The 26,645-nt window shown below is 39.6% G+C and overlaps 1 protein-coding gene across 1 annotated transcript in view; it reads left to right on the top strand.

Annotated features, from left to right (window-relative positions):
- The first annotated feature begins 6,842 nt into the window (after positions 1-6,842).
- PDZRN4 (PDZ domain containing ring finger 4) overlaps positions 6,843-26,645 on the top strand; it is a 170,864-nt gene continuing 151,061 nt past the window's right edge. The window contains exon 1 of the mRNA XM_019543374.1: positions 6,843-7,127. Coding sequence (XP_019398919.1) covers positions 7,059-7,127 — 69 coding nt within the window. The 5' untranslated portion in view covers positions 6,843-7,058. The remainder of the gene's footprint in view (positions 7,128-26,645) is intronic.

The following is a 26,645-nucleotide window of genomic DNA, read 5'->3' as shown; positions in this document are numbered from 1 at the left end:
TCTCCCTTGTCCAGGTGATAGGTCACCTGGTCGTAGAAGGAAATGAGATTGGTCAAGCAAGACCTACCCTCAACAAACTCATGCTGGCTATTCCTCAGGATGTTGGCGTCAGCCAGTCCATTAAGGATGGCCTCTTTAATAAACTTTTCTAAGAACTTCCCTGGGATAGAAGTCAGGCTGATGGGCCTATAGTTAGCCGGATCCACTTTTCTCTGATCCTTCGATCTGGTATCTCATATCCTTCTACGACCAGGTGATCTTCATGTTCCTCACTTAAACCCATGCAGTTTTTCTGTGGTGAATAGTCCTTGTAGAGAAAGGATTTTTATGTGCATGCCTTCTGCTTAGCTCACGATCTGTCTCTAGAAATTTCCTTACAGAATGTACTAGGTGTCCTGCACTTCTGTGTTTTCGAGACATTTCAATTAAACGTATAAAATAAAAGACAAAATGAATGTACTTTGCATCACCCATGTATCATCTCCAGTATCAGAGAGATTGCTGAAGCTGAAATGTGAACCTATTTAATTAAGTCAGATCCCCAAAGGATCCTAGACATGACGGTCTGTAGAGATGCACTGAATGTCGGCATTCCTTGTCCTATGCTAGCTAGTCTTGCTTGCTTTCAGGCCTGTAGTCTGGGTTCTGCCAGATTTTGGATAATGTGAAAAACCTCAGAGTCTAAACCGATAAGGTCAGGAATTTCAGAAGACTTCTGTTAACTTATTTTTGTGTACATAAATTCCTGAGAGTGTTGGTCCGTAATATATGTTTTCCTCACTCAGTTATTTACTGTGTGCTTTTGCATGTGGTTTCTGATGGTTTTCTGGATTCATATGATGCAGTTTATTTCCTTTCTGTTTTTTTCTGCCTTGCCAGTGATGATGCTCCCAGTTAGATTGTCACAGATCTTTTGTAGTTCTTCATATCTAGCGGGGGCACTCCTACTCCATCCAAAGTTTAAAGCCAACTGCCTGGCTGTGACTGCAGCATTTCTATTCAAGCAGAGTCAATTAGATCATTATAATTTGCTTGATTCCTTCTAAACTCTTCGTTCCATGGGTGTTAACAACCCTCTTTCCTTTTAAATGGTCTGTATTGGTCCCACTACTCTAGCTCTCCTTCCTTCTGTTGTGCTGCTGTCTGTTCACTGCTAATCATCTCTCCCATTTCACTGCCCTGCTGTGAAAGTGCTTTTTAACTCTAGCTAAAACCTCTAGATAAATACATAAGCTAATAGAAATATTAACTTAGGTGGACATTAGTTGAGGGGTGAAAATCACTTCCAGTGAAGCATTGGAGACTGTTCAGACACTCAAGAAGCCTTGATTTTGTTTTATGAATGTGAAATAGATGTACATTTAACTCTAATGACTCCAGGACTTGTGAAACAACACCTTCGTTATGCCTAATTTGTTATGTTATACAAATAATGTGTTATATATATAAAAAATATATAATATAACACACTACTGCACATTTAAATAAAGTGTGTGTGGTGGCGGGGATTATTAAGTTGAATAATCTAACCATAGGCCTCTACTGATTAGTGAAGCTTCTGGTTCCTTTTTAGCTGGAGAAAAATATGTGTTATATTCTATGGGATGATGTACCTCACCATCTGCACATCCTCCCCTGATTTCCAGTATCCTAGATATGTCTCTTTTCATGTACCTCATTTAAACTCATGTAAAGCCATTTACTCAGTGGGTTCTATTTAGTACAATAAGTCTTGGGACACATACCTTGCACCTTTTTTCTGTTCCTAGTAATGCAGCAATTTCAACTACTGTTTCCCATCAAATTTACAATGGCAATTTATGTACCTTCACATATTGTTAAGTGTTTGAAAATTAGGATGTGGTCCTCAAGAATCATCAGATTTTTTTGTTTTGTTTTGTTTTCTCTTTTTTAAAAATACATTGGGTCATAGTTATTTGTCTTCCAGTTCCTGAGTGCCTAGAGTCCACTTGTGTTTTTTTTCCTTGGTAAACATGACAGGTAGAACCTTTTTTCCTTAATGTAAAGTGAGTTTGTTCTATAAATCTTTTATTCCAAGAGCTGAAGCTTTAATAAAAACAGTTTTGTTGAGATGTGCATAAAATGACAAGAGATGGCAATGAACTTCTGAATTTGGCTCACTCTGAGATGGTAGAAACCATATTTTTCTCATTCATAATACACATTTTTCCCCAAAACCATCTGCTAGATATTGGCGTGTGTATTACACAAAAGGAAACACGGTAACAGCAGTTTCTCCCACTTAAGATTCTGCTGAGCAAAAGTGAAAGTCAAGTCTGTGCCCACTCCCCAGAGAACAAAACAACGAGCAGGATTGACTCCTTAGCTCCTGCTACTCAGTTACCTACTACAAGAAGAGACCTTTCTTCCTTTATTTCTTCATTCTGCCTTTCAGAAATGAGGTATCTTATTCTGGGGCATGTTGTGTGTGAGAAAATATGATATATGACAAGGCACAATGAATTTTTATTTCACGTTATCTTATACTTTGCATGCTATTGCTACACATCCTTCTTTTAGTCCCTTGACATCTAGACTGTTGAAACCAAATTCAGAGGGATTGGGTGGGGTTTATACAAGCAAATTGCCAATTAAGCATGACTGGGGGGTGGGGGGTTGGGGAGCAGGCAGGGACAGAGGCCTGTGTCGCTTTGCCCCTCCCCTCCACCACCTCAGATCTGGGCCCGCTCCCTCCCTTCCCCACCCGTCGCTTCGGGCTTTGGCTCATTCCCCCACTCCTCCCTGCTGCTTTAGGTTCAGGCCCACTCCCCCTTCCCCCCTGTCATTTTGGGTCCAGTTCCCCCCTGCTGCTTCAGGTGTGAGCCTCTGCAGCCCTGCACCTCCATGCCACCGCCACTCCATGCCTCCCAGGAACAGGGGAGGGGAGTTTGCAAGCGGTGGTGGCGGGCGCCTGCAGCTGGCGGCCATGGCAGGTGAACCAACCGCTGCCACCAATAGCTCTCCTCCTCCGTTCCTCCCCTCTTATCTGCCTCCTCCCTCTCCCTGCCCTCTGGTTTGGCCCCTGGTTCCAAGGAGCAGGGCTGGGATGGGGGACGAGGCTAGTGGCCCCTCAGTCCCTACTGTCATGGTGTCACTCTGCTGTGTGGGGAGGCGAGGCCAGCGCTGCACCACCAGCACCCTGCACCACTTCTGCCTCCAAGGAGCAGAGCTGGGGGGACGAAGCACTGCTGGTCCTCCCTCCCTCCCTTCCCCCCCACTCTGGCCCCTCATTCCCCGCTGCCATGGCAGCGCTCCGCTGTGTGCCTCTGTGTGTGCAGAGCACTCTGGTTGGGTGCCGAGACAGCCAATCAGAGTGCGAATAAAGCATTACAGACAGACTAAAGTTTTTATAATATTAGCATGTCAGAAAAAGAGTCTGAATTTAACGAAATATAAATTGGTGGATTTTATTTGCTGAAGAGTCTGAAAGAAAATTTAAGTTGAACCACCTCAGACTCGCTTAGTTTTGCCTTTGAATTTGGACTGATGACTTGGCTTCCCTCACTCGGGCAGAATTTTGGAGTACAGCACAAAGCTCTGTTTTGTGTGATATTTAAAGCTACAGGACCACTCTTTAGAACAGGGTCCATTTGGAATAATTTACTCTTGAGCTCTCTTCCTTCTTGATAGGTTTAGCCAGAGAAACACTAGGTACCTATCTAAACACTGGTACCTATTGTTAAGCACTGAAATGCTTCATTGGCACAACTATATACCAAATTTAGGTGACCTAAATCATATCTCAGGTGCCTCATGGAACAAGGTGCTCAACTTAGACTGTCACATATGAAAATTTATTCATGAATATTACTGTCACACTGTTAAAATTTAAATCATCTTTTGCATTTTGGCTCATGGTTCTTGCATTCTTAGTTTGACTGTAAACCCTGCCGAACCTTTGTAGTCTTTGTAGTGACATTACATTATGGGTGATGAACAGGGGGAACTCCACAATCAAGAAGATTGTTGAATAATTCAAATATCTTTGAATTACATATAGAATAAAAAATACTTGATTATGTTTTAATATCTTTTCTCTCCCTTTAGCTACAGTTCTGATGTGGGAGGGCATTAAACAGAAAGGAGATTACTTTCTTCCTAACGTCAAATTCAACTTGACCAAAGTGCATAATATATTTCAATTTAATCATTAGTTGGATCCAGTTTTGCTTCAAATTTCACACACTGATGCACAAAGTTTAAAGTTCTGACTGCAGGTGAAAACAAAACAGAACATTTTTGATGGAATTCAAGTACTCTGAAGTATTCCTTTCCCTTCTGAAATAAATCTTCTTAGCTCTATAGCCAGTGCCCATTAGAAGGATATAGGAACAGAAAATAGAACCTTTACTGTACATATGGGCAAAGGGTAGGCATTTGATAAATGAGTGGAAAAGCCTAGGTGGGTTTCATGGAAGGAAACAAAACCAGAGGAGTGGTAATGAAAAAGGGACAGCCAAGGAAAACTGCTGAAAGATTAACTGCAAGTTTCAATTGCATATTTCATCTGCTATTTTATTTTTGTTTTTTGGAACTAAGAAGTGAAATACTGTAGTGATATTTTTGTATTTACAAACTAATTGTGGGGCTTATAAACTATGGTAAATAATGCCCCCCTTGTCATTAAATTTATAGTTTAGCTTTCAGAACTCATAGGAAGATGTTCTGTCAGCAGCTGAAGAAAACACTTCCATCAAAAGATGGCATGGTTGTCCTTGCATGACTGTTATCTAATTCTTTGATCTGAATTTCTTAAGTTTAAAATTGACATACCTGAGAATTCTTCTTCAATTCCGCAATGTGGAAACCTTCCAAGAAATAGCTAATGTTTGCTTCAGGTATGTGGAACTTGTTCTGAACACAATTTTGTGGGTATATCAGTAGAGAGGAAGAGAACCAGAAGTCATGACTTGGTAGCAATGATAAGCCCATTCCCAAAATTTCAAACTTAACCCTGTGAACTTCAGGAAAGTTCTGATCCAGATTTGTCGGCTTCAGATCCATGTCCATATGAAAAAAGATATGGGAGGTGTGTTACATGAATGGTGCCTGTAGCTGGTATAAAAAGAGTCTGCTCTGTACACGGTCACTATTTTCTCTCTCATGACGCCATCCATTTCTTAAAAGAAATTAATTTTAATTAAGGTTTGATACCAGTACATCCACAATTTGCATAAGGGTTCTACAAACTTTACTCGTATTCAGTGTCCACAGTAATAATGCTGTTTTCCTGTAGGTCTGTCTGCTTGGCTTTCATCCAGCCCGTTAGGTAAAATTAAGGCCCAGAAAATCGGATTATTATATCCCAAGGGGAAGGACTGATAAGCAGCAGATGATTGTTGATCTACTTGCTACTGTGCGCTGGTGGTGTTTGAGGTGCTGCTAGATGCAAAGCCAATTTGTTAACAATTAGTACTCATTAGAATCATTTCCTGTTATCGACTTTTAAATGTTTGACAAAGCACTTTTAGGAAACTGCACCCAAAAATAGTAGCTGTACATTAGTGTCTAGCAATTAAAATTCTTCAGAGCCCAGTGTCAATCTTAACTAAACTGGTTACCTTGGCTCCTTGAGTAATTATTTTTACTTTGGAGTCCACCTGCTATCCCATCCGGTTTAAAGATGCTTTGGAAGAAGGACATACTTCTTTATTAGTAGAGTTGTTGGATAAGGTACTATAGAGACAGAAGAAATCTTGATTTTTATTTCTTGCCTGCTTTGGGTGGGAGAGGAGAAGGAGAGCCTGGGTTTGTTACAGTCAAGGTTTTTATCTTTAAGAAACATACAGAGAGATCACGTGGTGTAAAATAAGGGAATTAATGTAAGCATGGAAGTACAAGTGACTTCCATTACCTTTAACATTTAACATGTAGGTTTAATTTTAAATGCATCCCTGCTTTTATACATATATTGAGAATTACTGAGCTATTATAATCTAATTTATAAATGGTAAAATTAGACACTGAGGCATTATATTATAGAAGCCATTGAATATTTAAAAGTCCAAGAGGGCATATCTGTTCAGTTTCCTGAAAAACTTAGGGCTGATAAGATTTACTGTACTATACTATACTCTCTTAATCTTTGTTTTACATGGCAGGTATACAAGTGTAACTCTGTAGAATATATGTTCACTACATGTATATAATGTGTGTATGTATATAGAAAAATGATCTAATCTTATATTCATTGCATTTATACATGCACTGTATATTTACACATACACATTATAGACTCACAATTATGGTATCCTTGTTTCTGTGTAGATTTGGCACTGTCAAAAGTGAATATAGTAGTAGTACAACCATCTGGGTTTGTTTTATCTCTTTTTTTTTTTTTGGCTTTAGATATTCAACAACATACGCTGAGGTTTCACAATCACTTTTTTAAATGTGTAAGAAATATTCCTGAAATGCATTTCATAATTCCTTTTGCACAAGGTGGAGACCTAACCTAAGACTTGGTTTTGTGCCTAGGAAATTCTTAGTCATGAATTAGTCTTATGATTACTGATAAAATTAAAAGACAAATGTGTATTCCTCTTTGAAATATTCTGTGCTTAATCCTTCTATCCTTATAAACAGCTATGGTATTGACACAAGTGAATTTTGTTTAACCACACTACATTTGCTTCTTAATTAGTGAATATTCATCTGTCATCAACAGCAGCTATGACACCCCTCCCCGCTAACACGTTCTGTCATAAATAATCAATGAGGCTCTATTAATATTCATGAGTCAGAATCTGTGTAGTCATGTGCACTGATGCAGAGACAGGGGGAGTGTTGCCATGAACTGAGTCGAAACTCTGTGTGTGTGTATACGTGAGTGTAAGATACTTAGGGAAGGGGAAGAAGAGCATGCTGCTACACAGTACCCTGGCTTGTGCTTCCAGCTAACAGTGGTGTGTCTGTGTTTCTGTGCTGGAGTGACTGATGAAAAACAGTATTCAAGTCTGGAGGGTGATTCCCTGTCAGTGCATTTGCCTTTCAGTTCTGGGAAAATTAGAAGCTTTGCTCTTGTTTTGCTTGTTAGAATGGGCTGCAATCTGTGCACTTTTCAGAAGAGAGAGGAACACTACAAACTGCTCTATGAAGTTTCACAGGTGAGTGCAGAGGATATTGCCAGTGTCTCTTGACTCAGACTTTGTGCTCTTACAAAAACATTAAATAAAAAGGGATGTTTTCCCCCTGTGGAAATTATTAGTTAAATTGTTCCTTTTTATTATTTTTGGGCGACTGTTGTTTTCTACCACTTTGCCACTCCCCCTTCAGATGACTTCCTGTGGGATCCTTTTAACATTTTTGTGCATCTTCTGCCAACATGCCAGTCGTATAACAGCAATTTTCATTGAACCGTATCAGTAATGTTGTAAGGGAACCCTTAGCTTTAGTAATAGGATTGTGGTTTCAGATCAGTTATACGATGGCTTCTGCAGGTGCTAGGATTTAACAGGTCTGCAATCTCAGGTATTTCTGACTCATGGAAGAAAGTTTTCATGGCAAATTTGTGCTGGTCAATAAGTGTATATAATTTTATGATTGATAGATGAATATGTTTGCTGAAATTAAAATGCTCTTAATATACATTTGAATTTTCTGAACAGGACTGAAATAGAATAGATTTAAAGAATAATGGTTTTCTCAGTTCTTTTTTATGCAGACTGTGTATTATTTTAGTTTATGACTAAACAAATATCATAATATCTTCCAGTTATTTTGTTGCCTTTTCCAGCAGCAGGAATATTACTATAGCAGTTTGTTGTTAACATGTGTTTTCAGCTTATTCATAATAAGCGGGGGTGAGGGGAACAAGCACTTACCATAATAGCCCATAATTTTGCACAGATCTTATTGAATCTCTGTTTGATTTACAGCGTTTTGTTTGTTTTCTTTTGGCATTGCAGGATCTAACAATCTAAAGTTTAGTGCCTTTTAGCATCTGTTCTTTCCTTCTTTGTAATTTGTCGTAGCTTTGATACATTATAGTTGACAGAGGCTGAACACTTACAGTTTTGGACTGCACTGTGGATGACAGGCAGTATTGAGGAGAAAACAGCTTATAATGTTGGTGGTCTATTGGCACAGCAGTGGCTAAGTGCCCATTGCCTACTGGTTCCCTTAGAGTTCTTGACGTGATTCATTTCACAGTGGGGTAATTACAAAGTGGATTCTCTACACATGAAACAGCCTCCTCAGTTGCAGTGTTAATGCACATTTTCATGGTAATGTGATCAGCGCCTCATTAGCCAGTTTCCAAAATGATCCTCTGCATTAATTAAATATAAAAATGACTCTTTTTATCACCATAGAGAGGAAAAAGAAGATTAACATTGTTAATTACTTCTGGGGGCAATACCTCTGCATCATTTTTTAGCACAAAACTAGCAAGTATATTCAATCCTAAAATAATGTCCATTTGCAGATAGCCTGTCAGCTGCTTTGAGTCATGAAGCTGGTCTCTAGGTGGAACACTTTCCTTTAGTTTAGTAGTTAGTCATAATTTCATCATTATACAGCAACAGTAAAAGGGAAAGCAAAGCTGCACCCCTCCCATCCCACCTATATTCTCCACAGCTCTGAATTGCCTAAGTGATCTGAAAGTGCAAAATGGAGAGAGGGTAGTAGGATACTGCCTGCTTTACATCTACGCAGCTGAAAAATAAGGGATCCAGATTGTGCTATAAAAAAGGATAGATTTACTTTAAATGATGTAAGGAAATAGGCTACCTCTATTTCAGAGATGATTCATTTTTACACTATTTCTTGTAAAGACATTGCTAATAAAATCCCAAACAATGCCAGGATTTTGTTAAGGGATGTCAAAGGAATTTTTGCCTTCATCTGTTCTCTTTTATGCTGTGCAGAAGCAGTGTTTGTGGTCATTAATGAATCATTCCTTTCACTTTTCCACTTTTACTTTGGTATTTGCCCAGATAAAATATATTAATTAGAAGAATATAGTTTCCTAAGGCTCTCAACCCCCAGCTTTGCATCCTATACCGCTGGGGAAATGTCTCTTATAAGATATCAAAGGAGAACAGTGAAGTGACTTTTGACACCATGTGTGACCCTATATAGATTTGTAAACTAGTTGCTATCTTGTTGCAGTTTCAGGTTAGATCCCACATACCAGTGAGCATGGTTTTTAACCAGTAACAATGGTAAAAGCCTTTTACCAACTGCCACCATAATGTTAGTGCTTACACTACTGATTTAAAATTAGAAGTTGGAACAATAGTTGAGTGCAGTATCTTGAAATCAGACATTAATTGATGATTGTCAAAAAACATTTTTAATAGTATGGCATTACAGTTCTTACATGACAGCCTTGGGTTTCTCATGTGTATGATTTTTGGAGGGCTTAGAACAAGTTAGTCTGTCAGGGACATGAACTGACTGAGTATGAGCAGTGGCTCACTGGCATATATGGATCAGTTCATTTATATTCACACAAGGAAAGCAATCCTAGTCTTGTCCTTACCTTTCAGAACCTGGGCTACCTGATAACACAGTTGGTCTATGCTCTCTTGTGTTTCAAGATATAGTTAAAAAAGAAGACTGTGTTTGCTGAGAAAATTAATGGAAATACAAGGGTTTTGTTACTTTTGTAGTGAGCTTGTTTGTAACATAGTTAGCTTTGGAGTGATATGTAGTCTAGTGCTTCTGAGAATGAAGGCATCATTAGAATAATTTTTCCCCCATTTTCACATTTTCACTGAATCAGTCTTGCAATGAGATAGCAGGTCAGAGAACAAGGCTAACCAATCAGAGTGCAGCACTTCTTTGCATGCAGTACCCTTTTATTTTGGTAGCAGTATTACACGTGCAGATCAGGATTAAAAACAAAAAGTCAAATACAAGTCTTTTAAGAATGAATAAAAGTATTGAGAGAGATGACTGAATACTGGAGAATCACCATGATTATTCAGAGTGCTTCTTTTTCTGTATTTAGTGTATCTAAAATGCTCAGCTTTGTGTTGTTACAGCACTTTAAGAACATTGCAGGCACAGAATTATGGGTTCTTCCCAGGAGTCTACCCACATACATACATACCAATATAGAAATTACAGAGATAATATTTCATGAACCCATGAAAGGTAGCCCCACATACTAATTATTTATTTAGCTTTATTTAGCAACCCACATCTCCTGTGTACTGTACAGGCAGCATTGAGTTAATGAAGTATATATGTCCAGTTTCTGACATATCTTTTGATAGATTTGTGCCAGTGAGGGTGATAGTGCATCATTATCAATATTCTTTGGTCCTTACAAAAAACTCTTTGTATTGTTGAAGAAGTGCAAAAATGGTTTTAAAACCACCCTAAATGCACTGATAAGGATTCCTCCAGTGTATTTGTAGGGTCATGCCAAGGGCAACAGAAGATGGGGCAGAAGCACATGAGGCTCCTTGTTATCTTCAGCCACCATATTGGTCCTTATGGTTACATCAAGGATCTTATGAAAAGCTCAAAGAAATCAATGCAAGTCTTTCCATTCCCACTGTTAACTTTTGTTCAGTATTTTCAAATTTTAAAATTTACCATAGAGAAAGAGATGCAGCAAGATAGCACTTCAAGAAATTGGATGAGATTGTACTGGGTACCCTATAGATATGTAGTAATGTAATCCATACTCTGGAAACTTGATGAGATTATATGAGATTGTAGTAAGGCAATCCATACCCAAGAAATTGGATGAGATTGTACCATATAGATATGTAGTAAGGTAATCCATACCCTGACGAGTGTAGAACATAAATAAGAAAAATAGAAGACGGGGAAGGAGGGGAACAAGTAGTAAAATGAATTACAGCAAGACATAAAAGTTGTATAAGGGTACAATAGCAGAGTGGTTCAGATGCTTTGCTATAGATCTAGAAATGTGAGTGGGAGCTTTCTTCTGTTCTGATGGTGAAGGCCACTCCAGTTGACTCTGCTGAAAATTGGGAACTTGTCCTCAGATGGGATTGGACATGGTCCTAACAATATCAGTACCTTGTATGCTTTGGCTGCAAATGTTGATATGCCTAAAAACACTCTAGACTTAGAGGCCACTCTGCCTCACAATGGACTGTTAATGAGAAGAATCTAGAATTTTAACTTGCACTCTCCAGCAAATCCGTGGTAGAGCTAGGGCTAGAATTCATAGCTAATGAGGCTGAGTCTACTAACTAAGAGTGCAAAATTATTCCAAGAAGCAACTTAGAGCAGCTGATGCTTTGTCTCTTAATAGATACATATTAGAATACTTTTCAAGATCACAATTTGGATTGGGAGCCCCATTGTACCGGATGCCATATAAACACCTAGGAAGATATAGTCTGGACCTTAGAGATCATAGAACAAAGAATTTTATGTTGTAGCTATGAATTAGCTAGTTGACTTAGCTGTTCGCTTCAAAATGCTAAAGATACAAAATGTTTGTAAATTCATAGATTTCATAGACATTTGGGCTGGAAGGGACCTTGGAAGATCTTTGAGTCCAGCCCCCTTGCTCCAGGGGCAGGAAGTCAACAGGGGTCATAGGATCCCAGCAAGATCCAAATGTCTCTTGAAGGCATTCAAAGTAGGTGCTTGAACCACCTCCGATGGCAGACGGTTCCAGACCTTAGGGGCCCGGACAGTAGAGAAATTCTTCCTTATGTGCAGCCTGAAACAGTCATGGAGGAGTTTGTGACCATTCAGTCTTGTCATCCCTTGAGGCACTCTGGTGAATAGACGTTCCCCCAGATCCTGGTGGTCACCCCTGATAAACTTATAGGTGGCTACCAGATCACCCCATAGCCACTTCATTATACCCCTGATAATAAAGTATAACAATACGCTAGTGTCATAATACATGTGTATTTATATTAAAGAATTCTTAATTTAAAATTTTCTCATTATTAATTTTCTCATTTGTTTAATTTTAACAAACCTTTAGTCACATATTTACGTACCAATCACATGGTTAAAAAGTGGTCACCTTAAGAATACAAGTGAATGACACACATGGCAAGATGCAACATACAAAATCTACTTCGTATAGGTGCTACTCAACAGAACAGTGGTATGCTTTTATGTTGTGTAAGTTTTGATTCCCCTTGAAATATTTAAGGAATTGAATAACCTGTATAACCATTTATAAACAAGGGTATTCTCCAAAAAGTTCTCTGTAAGTGACTACTCTTCATTTCTATGGATGACCTTCCTTTTCTGTATTAAGCAATATGCTGAATGCAGGTGGGATATCATCCTGATATTGCAATATGCAGACTACTGGTTCTGACATTGAAAAAGTTTAGGTTTGTTCAGAGAATAAAACACAGCCAGTTTAGATGGTTTCTTGTGGTAGTTTTTAATGATTGTGAAACCACTGATTTCTGGTTAGTTTTCCAAGAATCTTTGTAGAGATATTTTTTCTCTTGCTTAAAATGAACAAAGTTAGATTTGGGATTGAATAATTCCTTTTGCAGCTATATCATCTCATAGTAGTGAAGCAGTACATTTACCATAAAAATATGATCATATAAAGCTTTTTATATATTTCAAGCCACATCTGAGAGACTTACTTGCTTAGAATTTACTTTAAAGGGATTCTGTCAAACTAAACTGACTTTTAAAACTGATTTCCCATAAATCTTTTTTTTCTTGTAAGTCATGAACCAGGTCTTGCAGTTGGACAACAGAACCTAGATTAGTTGATTCCAACCTTTCTCATTTCTCTTCCCTTGCTATCAGTCAACCCCTAAATTGACAGTGAAGAGAGGTAACTTGGATGCTGAGAAAGAGTGATAACAGTTTCATTAAATGTAGGTGTTGAAGTAGTTTATACAGTGAAAGGGGAGATGTAGGGGTCTCTAAGGGTAACTGAAAAAGCTAAAGGTTGGAAACAATAAGAACAAGCATCTGTTTAAGTTCTTGCCAGGCTGAACAGCAGGCATGGTACCCAAATTCTACTTGGACCTCATAGTGTTAGAGTAATGTTATAGCTTGCATGGTATTTGGAGGGAGGCATTCAACAATAGTGGTGGTACCCAGTTTTTTCCCAGTTACCTAGTGGTTAGAGCACTCATACAGAATATGGGTGGCCCAGGTTGCCGACTTTCCTCGGCTTAAGGGGATTTGAACAGATATCTCCCATTCCCAGGAGACTGCACTAAGTATTGGGGTTGGAAGAGGCTAGATGGAGTGCACCTGTACCCCTCCTGTTGAATCTGAGCAGCAAAGAATAAAATTCATGAAGCCAGAAGGTCAACAAAAAGGTGAATTTACAGCCATACTTTACAGCACTTCCCTGGAAGGAAGGCGGTTCAGACTCCAGTTCCTTGCTGTCAAGGCTTTTTCTGTCTTTTACCCAATGAGCCTGTTAGAAAATGGATAGTCAGTCTAGAGAGAGAGAGACTTTTGATATTTTAAAACTTCATTATAATAATTTTGAAAAAGAAAAGAGGAAAAGCATGTGTGCTTCCCCCTTCCCCCCCTTCCACCCAGCCCAAGCATGAGACATTCGGCAGCAACAAAACTCACATATCACCAGAGACTGAAATCCCCTCTTCCCAGTGGGGGAGAGGTGGGAGAAATGCTCTGTAGTCTAGTGGTCATGGCACTCCCCTGAAGAAGAGGGAATCCTGGTTTCTAGTCCCTGTTCTCAGGGCTCTTTATGCATTGTTTTAGGTAACCGTTCATTAAAAATGGTCCCCAGTGTAACTGCAAGGTACAAAGTCAAGCCTCTTTTTGCTTACTTTTATTCTGAACCCATGAAAGGTGCTCCCTTGACTGTCTCCTGAGCCAGCTTTACAAGGAGAGTGGTATCAGCTAGGCTGCTTTAAATCTTGGTGTTTAGGGTATACTTCTGGGAAGTAAGAAAGATGGGTTCAAATACTTTAAGGGTGAGAGAGGCTTAGAAGCTAAATCTCCACTATTTTGGGTGAGTTCTATAACCAGTAGGCAAAATTTTGGCATTGCTACCTGTTTTTTCATCCAAATTCAGTGTAGTTCATGCAAGTGATGCATGCTCCTAAGCACCATTGAGGTGCCTTCGAGACCAAACTGCATTAGGCCCTAAAGGCTCCTATACACATGCAGGGAGGCTGCTCCAATGCACTGTAATTACAGTGTGTCAGAGCAGACTTGAGTAGTTGAGTCTGCTGGAGCATGGTAATTACTGTGCTCTGGCAGACTACAGCATCACAAGTGTCAGTGTCCCTATGCTGAAAAATGGCGGCAGGGCACTTTGAGCTAAAGCTTGTAAAACAAGCTTTAGTTCAAAGTGCCCCACTGCCATTTTTCAGCATGGGGAGACTCATACTCATGACACTTTGGGCACTTTTAATCAGTGCAGCTCTCAGAGTCATGCTAATTAAAGCACCCCCTTTCCCTCACCCCCACCTCTTAGAGCACATGTATAAATGCCCTAAATGTCTTAGGTAACTGACTTAACCTCTCAGGGTGAAGTCCTAGCCCCTTTAAAGTGAATGAGACCTTTTTATTTACTTCAGTGGGGCCAGGATTTCATTTGGTGCAATTGTCCATTTTACATAAGAGTATACTTACTGTCCCTTCCTGAAGACGATAGATAAAAAAAGAGTCATAAGATAGACAACCAGATCATGGCATATGAGATAAGAATTCAGGAAATTAGTAGAATAATGGCACCTATCTGGCAGCATTCTGAATACATCAGTGACCTCCAGGGGGCTGAAAAACTTTTCAAAAATATAAAAATAAATGAAGCATGGCGCAGCACAGTTTTTTCCATAATCTGGCTTCCTGTAATTTAACAAAGGACGTTAAGCATACTTCTGATAATTAGCAATTAAAAAAAAGAAAAGCTGGCTCATTTTTTAAAATTAATTTAGCATGCGGCCTTTAAGACAAACTTCAGACCTAAGTGGAGGCATATCTTCATATGAGCCCTCTATGTCAGTGGTGTGTACAAATGTTGATATCCTCCGCATTTTCAGAGCTTCTAGGTTTCAAAGAGCAGTCTGTAGCAGACCCAAATTTTGTTTTGAAGGACATGCAGGGAAGGTGATGAAAATGTTGTCTGAACATAATGCTAAATATTTGTCCTGAGTTCTTTTGAACTGATAATTTGATAAAATGGGATTAAACTGTGTTCCTTCTTGAGAAGTTAGAACATGAGAGAGGAATTTATGCATTCAAAAACAAAAACCTATAGAATGTAGTTTGGTTGTAGCCAGTTGTTCTACCCCATTTGGTTTTATTAAATTAAATATATAGAACATTTTGAGATCTTTGCCAGGATATCATTCAAAGTAGTTTTTATCATAGTTATTTAGGACTCCCAATTTATTGTTTCAAAAAAGGCTGTGAAATCATAGAAAATTAGGGTTGGGAGGGACCTCAGGAGGTCACTTGGGGGTTGGACTCGATGATCCTCCGGGATCCCTTCCAGCCCTAATGTCTGTGAAAACCAAATGTCTATGAAACCTCCTGCTCAAACCTAGACCAACCCCAACCAGATCATCTGAGCCAAGGCTTTGTCTAGCTAGGTCTTAAAAACTTTTAAGGATGGAGAGTCCACAACTGTTCCAGTGTTTTACTTCCTAGTGAGAAATGTAATACAGTGGAGTTTTATTGGAGTAGTTAGGGAACAATATGGCTCTCAGTTAGTTGAGGATTTCTCAGGGACACAGGTATAAAAAGACACTATTTTTTCCAAAATAAAGGAATTACCCAGGTTATAAACACTCCCCCAGATTGTTACAACTGAAAGTTTTTTTAAAAATCTGATGTAGAGTTCAATGTTTATACTATATATAAAAATAGATTAGCCAGATTTTCTTTTGTTTATAATAAGCTTTGCATCAGTTTTCCTTACAGTGACAGATTTTGACATTCTGGCTGTGTGTAGAGAGAAGATAATACATAAATAACTGTCAAGCCCTACATACTGTAGAAAAACTGTAGCAGTTAATAAGGAAATTTATTCCAGGTGCTTTATATTATTAGTGGAATCTAAAAATGAAGCTGGTATATGTCCATATAAAACAGAGCTGTCTGTATTATGTAGTATTTTGTATTTTGCTCAGGACTGTCTCTAAGTTTCAGATCTTGCTGTAAGCAGGTGCTAAAGTTGCATCAAATACTTGACTGGCTCTACATCCGTACAAAATAGTATGATATCAACCCATCCAAGGTTTAAAGTGACCTTCATAGCCCTTTATTGCTGCACTCCTAGGAAGTTAGAAAACCTTAAAAATCCGTTTTCTATCAGGTGGAAAAATAAATCATTCGTTTTCCTCAGGGAAGAAGGTTGCCTGGTTCTAACAGCAGAAGCAAACCCCAATAATCAACAAAGCAAAACAAAGAAAACATTCATTCTCCCTTCTTCTGTGGTCTGATTGTTTCAATAGCTGTTTATTCCCTTGAGGTCTTTGCCATGATGTCTGACCTCTAAGACAATATCAGCAAGGCAGATCAAGTTCTTTCGCATGCTAGAAAAGAGACTTAATCCCCCAAACTAGCATACATAATCTTCATCATTATTTGTTTTCAGAATTTAACTAAAGAGGGCTCTTGATGTCTGACTGTGTGTTTTAAGCATGTGTTATTTATCTGGATGGAATGTGATGTTCATGTCTGTTTGCAACTATCCCTTTTCCCCCTGCCAGTGAGACTGTATATTTTTTTGCTCTGTACTTATGGCTTGCCTGAAGGTGTGAGTCTTAATACCATGTTTTGAACTCACTAAGTCTTTGGCTCCTCCTAATCTCCTGAAGTCATAAGTTCTATGATTCAGGCCCTCCTCATTCTCTGGTTCCTGAAAGTTTCAGCTAAACTGTGAAAGCTTCATTGTTCCTGCTCCACATACCTGTAGAGGTCTAACTGATGTAATAACTAAACTATAGTAAGAAGGGGTTTGGGGAGGTTTATAGGTTCAAATGAGAAATCTAAGGATCCTGACAGACATGCAAATCCCCACTTTAATTCATAGCACTTCACATAAAGCACCATGAATTAGAGTGACTCTCTCTTTCCCCTGCCCCCAAACTTCCTAATGGTCACTTGCCTGTTGGATCTGGGGGCTCTGCTTTGCAACTGATCCAGTGGAGGTACCTTCCTGCAGCCTCTCTCCCCTAGCCCTTCTCCCTGCTCCCCCAGTGTCTGCAGGAAGGGAGAGGAGAGAAGGGAGGGAGAGGGAGCTGTAGGCTGGGGTTTGCCCAACCTGATCTAGATGGGGAGGAAGTGAGGGGCTCCAATCCATCTGCACCCCCTCCAGCTCCGGCTGGGCAAACCCCAGCCTGAAGCTCCCTCCCACTCCCTTCTCTCCCCTCCCTTTCTGCAGATAGCACTGGGGGCATGGGAGCCCCAATACCGCTTATAGACTGAACCTAGGGAACAGAAGTTCCCTAAAGTTCTTCACTTTGAAGCGTATTCATCTAATCCCTCATTAGATGAGGGTTGGTTTGTCATGCAATTGGGCACTTTTAAAGCGTGCTGCAGCTGTGTATGTGTATCATAAGGGAAACTTCACTTCTATCAGTGTCCTGAATGTTGTTGTCTTTCTCCTGAGGGATCCTGGGACACTTGCACAAAATTTACACGAGATTTACTGTGCATGTGTTTTATTGGAGTTAGTATCATTGTCTAAATGGAGTAGTGTAGTACATTGGCATGCAATTGCTGGGAAATTATTTAAGGAAGTTGTTTGTCTTAGTGCATAAAATACTGTACTGTGACTCAGAAGAATTGGATTCAATTCCCAACTCAGCCCACAGCATACTAGTGACCTTGCATAAGTTACTCCCCCCTTTTGTGCTTCAATTTCCTCATCTGAAAAGTGGAAGTAATGATAAAAAGCTCCTTTTTTAAAGGGCTTGTAGAGCTAGAGATGAAAAACATTATGTACAAGCTAGACAGGTATTAGTTTTAGGCCCTAATCCTGCCACTTGTAATATTGGATGGATTGCCTAACCTATGTGGAGCCCCAGAGAAATCAGAAGTTCTGCACTTAGAAATGGGTCAGCTAATGGCAAGCAGCTTGTAGGACTGCATCCTTAGTTATGTTAACACTGATCATCTAAATGTTCATGGATATAGTATTGAAAAATGTTCCTGTGTTATTGTGCAGGAATAGTCATCATAGGGCAAACTGCCTTACTGATTATTACCGTTATTATGGAGCATATAGTAAATGGTATCAAATCCTATATTATTTAAGGCTTTAAAGATGAATAGTAACCATATTGAATAACATACAGCTAGTGAAAGAGCATAAGCATTATCAAATAATAATGATGAGCATCATAAATATGGAATTAAACATGGTGGAACAATTCATTTAAGCAATTATTTATACAACTATAGATGGAATGTCACAGTAGGTCTCATTACATTTCTTAATTGTATGAATATTATGAAATCCTATTTCTGTGTAAACCATAAAAGTTTTTAATTTATTAAAGGATGGACTTAGGCTACACTTTATGCTTGAAGGTCAGTAGTAATAGGAATTTTAGTTTGCTATTTCCCTAGTACCTTTTCTTTGATAACTAATGGGCCATTCTACCTATTTTTATGTTTTATTATATTGTGTGGAGGCCTTTCAAAATGGAGCAATTTATAAAAACATATTTACTTTATTGTATCACTTTCTTCAGATAATACCAAAAACAGTTTTCTGTTTATAACTGGTTGTGGAATCTGGCTATATACATTATGTTTAGCACAGAGCACAAATAAACCTTCATCTAGAAATCTGATGGATTTCAGATTTTATGCAAACAACTTTACTAAACCATTTAAAGTCTTCTTGGTGAAGGAGTTTTATGTTTCTAATACAGGAAGTATTTCCCATTCATCTTCAAATGACCTCTTTGTCCCTAGTTTTACTCATCTTTTTGAATTAAAAATGTCATTTGGTCATGTTCAATGGAGAATGACTTTGAAAGTCTGACCTGTAGAAACATGATGGATAGTGGCAGGGAATGGATTTTGCCCAGTGAGAATGCCAAATCATGTAGCAGTGTAGTATCACTTAGTAAATATTGTCTAGGCTCTATTGTTGGACCCTATGCTGCCAGTGTCACTTCATCAGGACGTTTTCTGTCCTGTGACTAGTAGCTTCAAATGTACTCATCCATCTTCTTGTCCCATTACATTTCATGTGACTGATGTTCTGCACCCATTAAAATTGATGGGAAAGAACAAAGAGAAGAAAAATGTGCCCTTCAGCTGATTATGCCTCTGAAAGAGCAAATGAGACTCTACTGGGATCCAGAGTAGATTTAGAATTTATTTCTATTTCTTGTTCTGTTGATAACATGTTACCAAGTTGGCAAGTTTATGCCACTGCTTGTGTCCTGAAATTTCATATTACTGAGTATACATACTGATTGTTTCAGATGTATCAGCTGATATTGATATTGTCGACTATGAGATATTGTTTATATGCCTGAATACCCCTCAGGAAAGATGGAACTATGCTTGAATGGCTCAGTTTTTTCTCTCAGAGAAGACTCTAAGAATAGTATACAGCTACTGTTCATCTGTTCTGCTCTACCTGCCACCCTATCCTACCTTCTGCCTTCTCTACTATGTGCTATATCTTATTCAGTTTATGGTTCTTCAGGGCAGTCAGTGAAAGAATGTGGTAGAAGGCCTTCATGTTGATACACAGTCCTACGTATTTAATTAATTGCATTTGCACTGATTCCCAAGCGTGTAGGTCCAATGATTGGGATTGGATGACAGAGAACTGTTTGAAATGTAGCCTAGAAAAGGAAGAAATGATGTGGGTAGACTGTAGAAGACAGCCAGAGGAAATACAGAAGCAATATCCTCTTTGGTTGAGAAATATGCTTGCTATTTGTTGCTCAGGTTAAGCATTTGGGTCTCCACAGCATGCGCTCGCCCCCTCCTGGGGCCTCTCCCGCACAGACAGTGCCCCACTGGGGCCTGTCTCTCCGCGCTCACCTGCGCTCACGCCCGCCTGCACTGGGGCCTATCTCCGCGTGATTCCCGCAGTTGGGTCTCAGGTGGCTGTAGCCGTGCCTGGCCCCCTGACCCTTTTTTGGATCCTACGCCCAACTCGGGCTTCCCAGAATCGGGGCTCAGGCAGCCTCAGCCTCACCTGGCCCTCAGACCCCTTTCCTAGGTCTTACGCCCCACTGGGCCTTTCGGCTGCGCCCACACTGGGCCTCTCCCGATACTGCCCCACTGGGGCTGGGGTCGGGACACCCCGAAATGCAGTGCCACTCGTGCTCCCCGCCCGCACTGGGGCCTTGCTTGCGCTCCCCGCAAATCGGGGCTCAGGCGGCCTTGGCCTTACGTGGCCCCCAGACCCCCTTCCTGGGGTCTTACGCCCACTGGGCTCCTCCCGAGATCGCCCACACTGGGGCCAGGACACCCCAAAATGCAGCGCTCTCTTTGGCACTAGGAACCGCCCCCACTGCTGGGGACCTCCCCTGAGGCCTTCTCCACCCCTACAGCCTTGCCCGGTCCTCCAGTGTAATATCACAACCAAAACAGAAAACTCCCACTCCTGGGTTACAACCTAAACTTCAAGCCAACCTGGCTATCCCTCAAGTATCCTTCTCAGGGTTTTCTCCACCCAGTATTGCCAAGCAGACACTCTCCAGCCATCAGGCCTCTCCGCCATGTTCTGCTCTGCTCTGCTCCAACAGAGCTCCCTCCTCCCTGGCTGCCAGAAGGGGAACTGACTTCTGGCCTCAGCCTTCTCTGTTTATATAGGCCAGGCCCTGCCCCCTTCTAGTCAGCTGACCAGACTGGTTGCCTTGGCAACCCCCACCTGTGCTGCCCTGGTGAGTGGCAGCTGAGCCCACATTACTATTATCCAGTAGCAGGCACCCTAGCGTCCTGCTACACCCAGGTAGCCACATGAGCCAATGATACATCTATATCTGCACTACTCAAGAAGGCTGTGATTTTTCCTGGTTTTTCCCTAATCACCACTGCCCTTATCACACCCAGCCTGCAATACTGTAATTACATTCTATATGGCTTCTTTAAAAACATATTTAAAACTTTAGCTAGTTTAGAATGCATCCATTTGTGTTCTTGGTAGTATTTCATGTCAGGAGTGTATTATTGCGCATATGAGTTTATTTCAATGTGGAATTCAAATATGTTTTTGATTTTTAGAGACTTTTATGCTATGAGTCCCGAGTTTCTCAGAGTTTGTCTCAGTGTCATGCTTTGCAGGTGATTGAGAATGAGTGGATTGTCTATTTTTAAGGCTTCCAAAGAATGATTTGGTGGGGGGTGGGCCCTGTCAATGGAGGGTTTGTAAATTTGAAAACTTACTTCAGTGTTGTTTAACATTGTTTAAATATGTTGGTTAATAGGCCTTGAAGGGCTTTTGCTCTGTTGTCCTAGTTTTTATTCTAAGACTCTGAATTGGGATAGTAATGCATCTTTATTGAGGCCTGGATAACACTTTAATGTTGACACTGAATCAGTATGAGTTTGTTTTATTTGTTTTTAAGGACAATTGTTCTTATCTCTATAACTTATGGTTGGTATGTTGATCAAGTTTAGAATTAGTTTTAAACCATATAGCAACTCTTTGTTCATTTCCATGGGATTCACTTAAACTCCATGAGAAAACTCTTAATTTACTTGACTTCCATATTCATTTGTGCTTATAGGTAAAATATGTGCTATTTTTATGAAATTCCTAATTCAGTTGACCATTGCCAATAATGTGTAATTTTTCCTGAATGAGACAGGAAAGGAAGATGAGTGCCCCTCTTGTCTTTTTGATTGCCAAATAATAATGAGTTCAGGATTCCTAGTCATTTTCTGCATCTAATCCTTCTTTTCTTTTTAGCTTTGTGTTCAACACAATGTAGAATGGGAAAATATTTTATAGTTTATGAATATTCTGTTTAATTATGATAGAGTTAAAGTGATTTTGTTGCCACGAGGTCAGGAAATATATGAGAGGCAATGATTTTTGTTGGTGATATCATTTATTGAACCAACCATGTGGTTATCTTTGAAGTTTAAGGGGGCGGGGGGGGAAGCCTTCCCATGGGAATTTCCAGCCTGTGGGTTAACATGCCTTCAAAACTATATTTGGTATAAAAGAAACATTTTTTTTTTAAGATCCTATATTTGGCAGGGAAGATGGAAAGGAGGCACTGAGGTGTTTTCCAACCTGGAAAATGTGTGACAAGAGCCTTCAGATTTAAAAGAAATAATGAATGTAATAATAGCTGGAGGGTGGCATAGGTACTATAAGGGTTATATTTTAAATGTCCAGTGTTAAAGTAAATGAAATCTGTGTATCTTCCCCTTTTTTTCTTGCACACCTGTGGGACCTTGGCTGAAGTAATGACTAACAGGGATGGAGAATCTGAAGAAGGAACAGTAGAAGAGGCCTAGTAAAATCTCTGGATTTCATAGCATTTTCTAGTAGTGGATGGAGAAACTGAAAATTCTAATGGAGAGAGAAAGTATCCCCTTCACCAGGATCCACCACTCTTTTTTGCTGTAAAGTAGTAGCTGTCCTGTTAGATTCTCTATCACTATCTTACCCAAATTCTATCTCCAAACCTGTCCTCCCAGTTTAGGAGAGAAGAGGACGGGGGCGGGAATCTTTCCTCTCCTGCTGCCACCTCTCCTCTTTTCTAGGAGGGCAGGGAATAAGGGTTATATTTATTTTCCTCTTAAGTAAAAAGATGGAGAAATAATACATAATATGGTATGTACATGCATACTTCTTACCATTACTTTAAAAAAAGATTTTAAATCTTCCAACATTGTTAAATGTCACGAGATATTTCCTAATAAATCTAGAGAGAATCCCAAGGCGTCCCTGAGTTTTATTATTTATACAGCAACATAGCTCCATTTTAGCCAGATTCTCCATTCAAAGAGGAATTAAGTTTAGGTTGTCCAGGTTGTGTCATTTTCCAGCTGTTCTTCGTACCCACAGGCTGTGACCTAATGCTTGGGCTGTGGATCCTTTGAAGCTACATTCCTTCTCTCACACCTATTATATTATCTGTGTACCCAATCCCAACAGTATCACTTCCATACATGACAGGCTCCAAAACTGAAGCATTCCTGTTCTTTTATGATGCACTTTAACCATTTCATGACCATAGTCTGTATCCTCTAGTTCAGATTTTAGGAGGACTAATTCAGCCTTATAGCCTTATGGATTGGTTGCATTGACTCCCAGGCAATATGGGCAGAATCTTATTTTCTTGATGCACCCAAGTGGTACTTAGCCAGCTGTGTAACTTCTGTAGGGCACTTATACACATACATTTCTGTGCAGGGATGTGCCGGAGATTTAGCACATTGAAGCAGACTCGCGTCTGCTCCACATGCAAGCTGATACACACTGTGCTGATTCACAATACATTGCATCACATGCAGTTTTATAAGTGGCAAAATGCACATCAGTGCACAGAAAATAGCAGCAGCATACTTTTGAATTAAATCACCTCCAGTGTGTTTTAGATCAGAAGTGTGCCACCACCATTTTCTCAACACTGACGCGTATTTTGCCACTTATACAGCTGCACATGCCAGAGCACCCACTGCTGTAGTGCATGCATGTGTACAAATGCCCTTGCATTCCTAGTTAGGTGCCAAACTATACAGACATTCCCTGAAGGTTAGATTGCTCAAAAAATGACTCCGGTATTAGTGCTAGGAGCCCAATCAAAGTAAGGTGGGGTGGAGGGAGGGGCAGGTGGGAACAGAAGGGTGGGGGTTGGTTTGAAGTGGGGAGTTGTCCACCGAGGGGGGGAGAGTCGAGGGACTAAAAGTCCCCAGTTGAGAGGGGAGAGCACCCCTTATCGTCTCAACCCCTCTCCCCAAAACTTACCAACCCTCCCATGGAGCTGCCATTCCCAGTTCCACCAACCCTCCCCCTGCCCCTGCAGAGCTTCTATCCCTGCTACAATCTGCCTATCCCTCCCCCAACCCCAGCTTACTCTGGTCAGGCTCCCAGCAGTGGTGAACACTGTGAAACTGGTACCAGGAGAAGTGTGCAGGATTGGAAGTGGTTTAGTTGGATTGGGGCGGGAAGGGAGGGATTGGGGTCCAGGGGAGGGGTTTGGTGAGATCAGAGAGGCTGTCCAATCCTGCTGATACCCCCAAACCTATGGCAGACCCTGCTGATCCTGCCAAATCCTCCTGGACCCCACTAGGCCACATGGGCCTGCTAGCTTCCTAATCCCCCAAGCCCTGTTCCCCGCATAGACCCTGTAAGCCGCCCAAATTCCTTCAAATCCCCTTGCAGACCCTGCTAGATCCTCAATTTTGCCAAGCCCTCCCCCCCATGGTCCTGCATCCTGCCTGCCCCTCCCCCAACTTACCTTAGATCCAGCTGCCCGCTCCTAAATAATCACTGAATTAGAGTGGGCAGACATTTTTTACCCAATCTGACCTCCCAAACTTATCATTGTAACGTCTGTAAGCACTCTTTATTATGCAATGTAATGTTTTACTGTCTTCTATTCAGTTAGTTTAAAATAAGGTAAAACAACAGGGGGCTTTTATCTTTTTGGAGTTGGTATATGTATTCCTTTAGTTATAATAATAATAATACCACTTTTTACTTTAATAGTGTTTTTCATCTGGAGCTCTTTAAGAGATATAAAAATCATTTTTCCTTGCAATCCTCTCTCCTCAAGGAAATAAGAAGAGACATTTTAAATACCTATTTTAGATTCAGAAACTTAGATAAAGAATAGTTAGAATCCTGACTGAGGCCACATGGTGATCCATAGCTCATAGCAGCCCTTATTTATGGTTCCTAGGTCTGATTCTTATACCAGCAATGGAGAATTGTTCGTCTATGTCTTTAAAAGCAGAAAATGCCCCAACTGGTTTAGTTGGAAAGCGGTGCTTCAATAAATACATATTTTCCCTACCACTAGGCTGGTCCAGGTACTAAAATAGATATGATTTTCAATTTTATACTGAATGTTTTGGCTTCAAGGTTGAGGATTTGGCAATTCAGAGAAATAGCTGATTTCAATAACTAGTTGCAGATCTGAGTCTTTAGTCACAGATTCTAAACTTCTGTTTTTCAGAGTTTGTTAATAAGCTGGGGTATTTTAAGTGAGCTATACATTTTGGAGATAACATAATTATTATGGACTTTTCAGTTATTTGGAGTTTCAGTTATTTTAGGATCATTATTTTTATTTCAGACATCTGTAAAAGGGTCTATAAAATATAGTATATATTTAAACTACTGTGAGAAATGCTTGTATCATGCAAATTGCCACCATACCTGAGGCATTTGGCTAGTATGTTTTAAATACTTATCCCAGCAAAGCCATTTATAGTATGCTGCTGGATGCACACACCCAACTACTATTGCTCCTTTCCCAGAACAGGCCCATAGTTATGTATTTTAGTATTGACAGAATACGTTTTAATCCTTAAAATATTTGTAAATTGTAGTGTAAAAGTGTAGTGCATTGTAGTGTAAGTAAAGGAGAAAGAAGCTACTGTATTAGGGAAAATCCAGTCACTAAAATTTCAGGGCAGATATTTATTTAGTGTCTTTTCTGAAGTAAAATTAAGGGAAATAGTTTAAATATCTCTATATTTGAAATGCTCCAAGTTGTATTTCATTCACACACCAAACAGCTTCTGGAAAATACTACAAGAAACAGATAAATTAAGTCATCTGTAAAGGATGATGATGAAATTCATTAAAACGTTTACACTTAAAAGTGGTAAATGTGCGGCTTTGAGAACTAAGTGTATCTATGATCCATATGCCTCTGTTGGCCAAAAGAGTAACACAGATTGCTGAATTAAAAATGAACATTCGCTAATTGGAAGCTTGCCTTTGTTTGGGAATCTAGTCCTTAATTACACCTGCATGCAGAGTGCAAACTTGTGATTATCCCTTACAGAACTATAAGTATGTCCTTTTATTTTATGTATTGGGCTATTTTCATCATAAAACCTCTGATATCTAAATAGATGCAATGCCTTGCATAGCATCAAAGGAAATGAACATGATTAAAATCATATCCATTTACAGAAATAAAGAAAAAACAGAGCTTTTTAGTTGTGACTGTTGAAGAATATAAATCATTTTGCAGAACAGGAAACATCAATTAAGTGTTATTTTGCATTGCATACTATATGGAACTGATTGATACGGGGACTCTAAAAAAGCAAAGTCCTTCATCACATATATTCAGGAATGTGGAAAGAATACTCATTAAATTAACATTAGCTTAAGAAAAATGAAACTTCTGGACCAATTACAGTTTACTGGTTAGACTAAAACAAAAAAAATTACCTTTGTTCCACTGTGTGTGATTTGAACAGGCAGTTCCATATGAAATTGAGAAGTTGCAAATGTCTTACACTTGAGTGATGGCGTGCATGTGATCTTAGTTCTGCTTCATTAGCCCCTAGTGAATGAGTGGTAAATTTTTCCTATTTATACATCTTCTGTCAGGAGATCATAAACATGGTCTGACTAGTACATGTTTTCACTGTAGCAGTTTCATTTATATATATTTTTACAGCTTTGATGAATAGCTTATATCCCACTTGAATAAATTTTTCTTCTTTTCAAATATTCACATATTAGCAATAGTTAATTATGCACTCAGTACCTATTGTAATAGAACTATATGTCATTGTGGTGTGCTTTT

The sequence above is a fragment of the Crocodylus porosus genome, unplaced genomic scaffold (assembly GCF_001723895.1).
Source record: "Crocodylus porosus isolate Cpor-Errol unplaced genomic scaffold, CroPor_comp1, whole genome shotgun sequence".
In the NCBI taxonomy this organism is placed as follows: Eukaryota; Metazoa; Chordata; order Crocodylia; family Crocodylidae; genus Crocodylus; species Crocodylus porosus.
The sequence above is the reverse complement of the archived record's forward strand: the minus strand, read 5'-3'. Positions and strand labels throughout refer to the sequence as shown.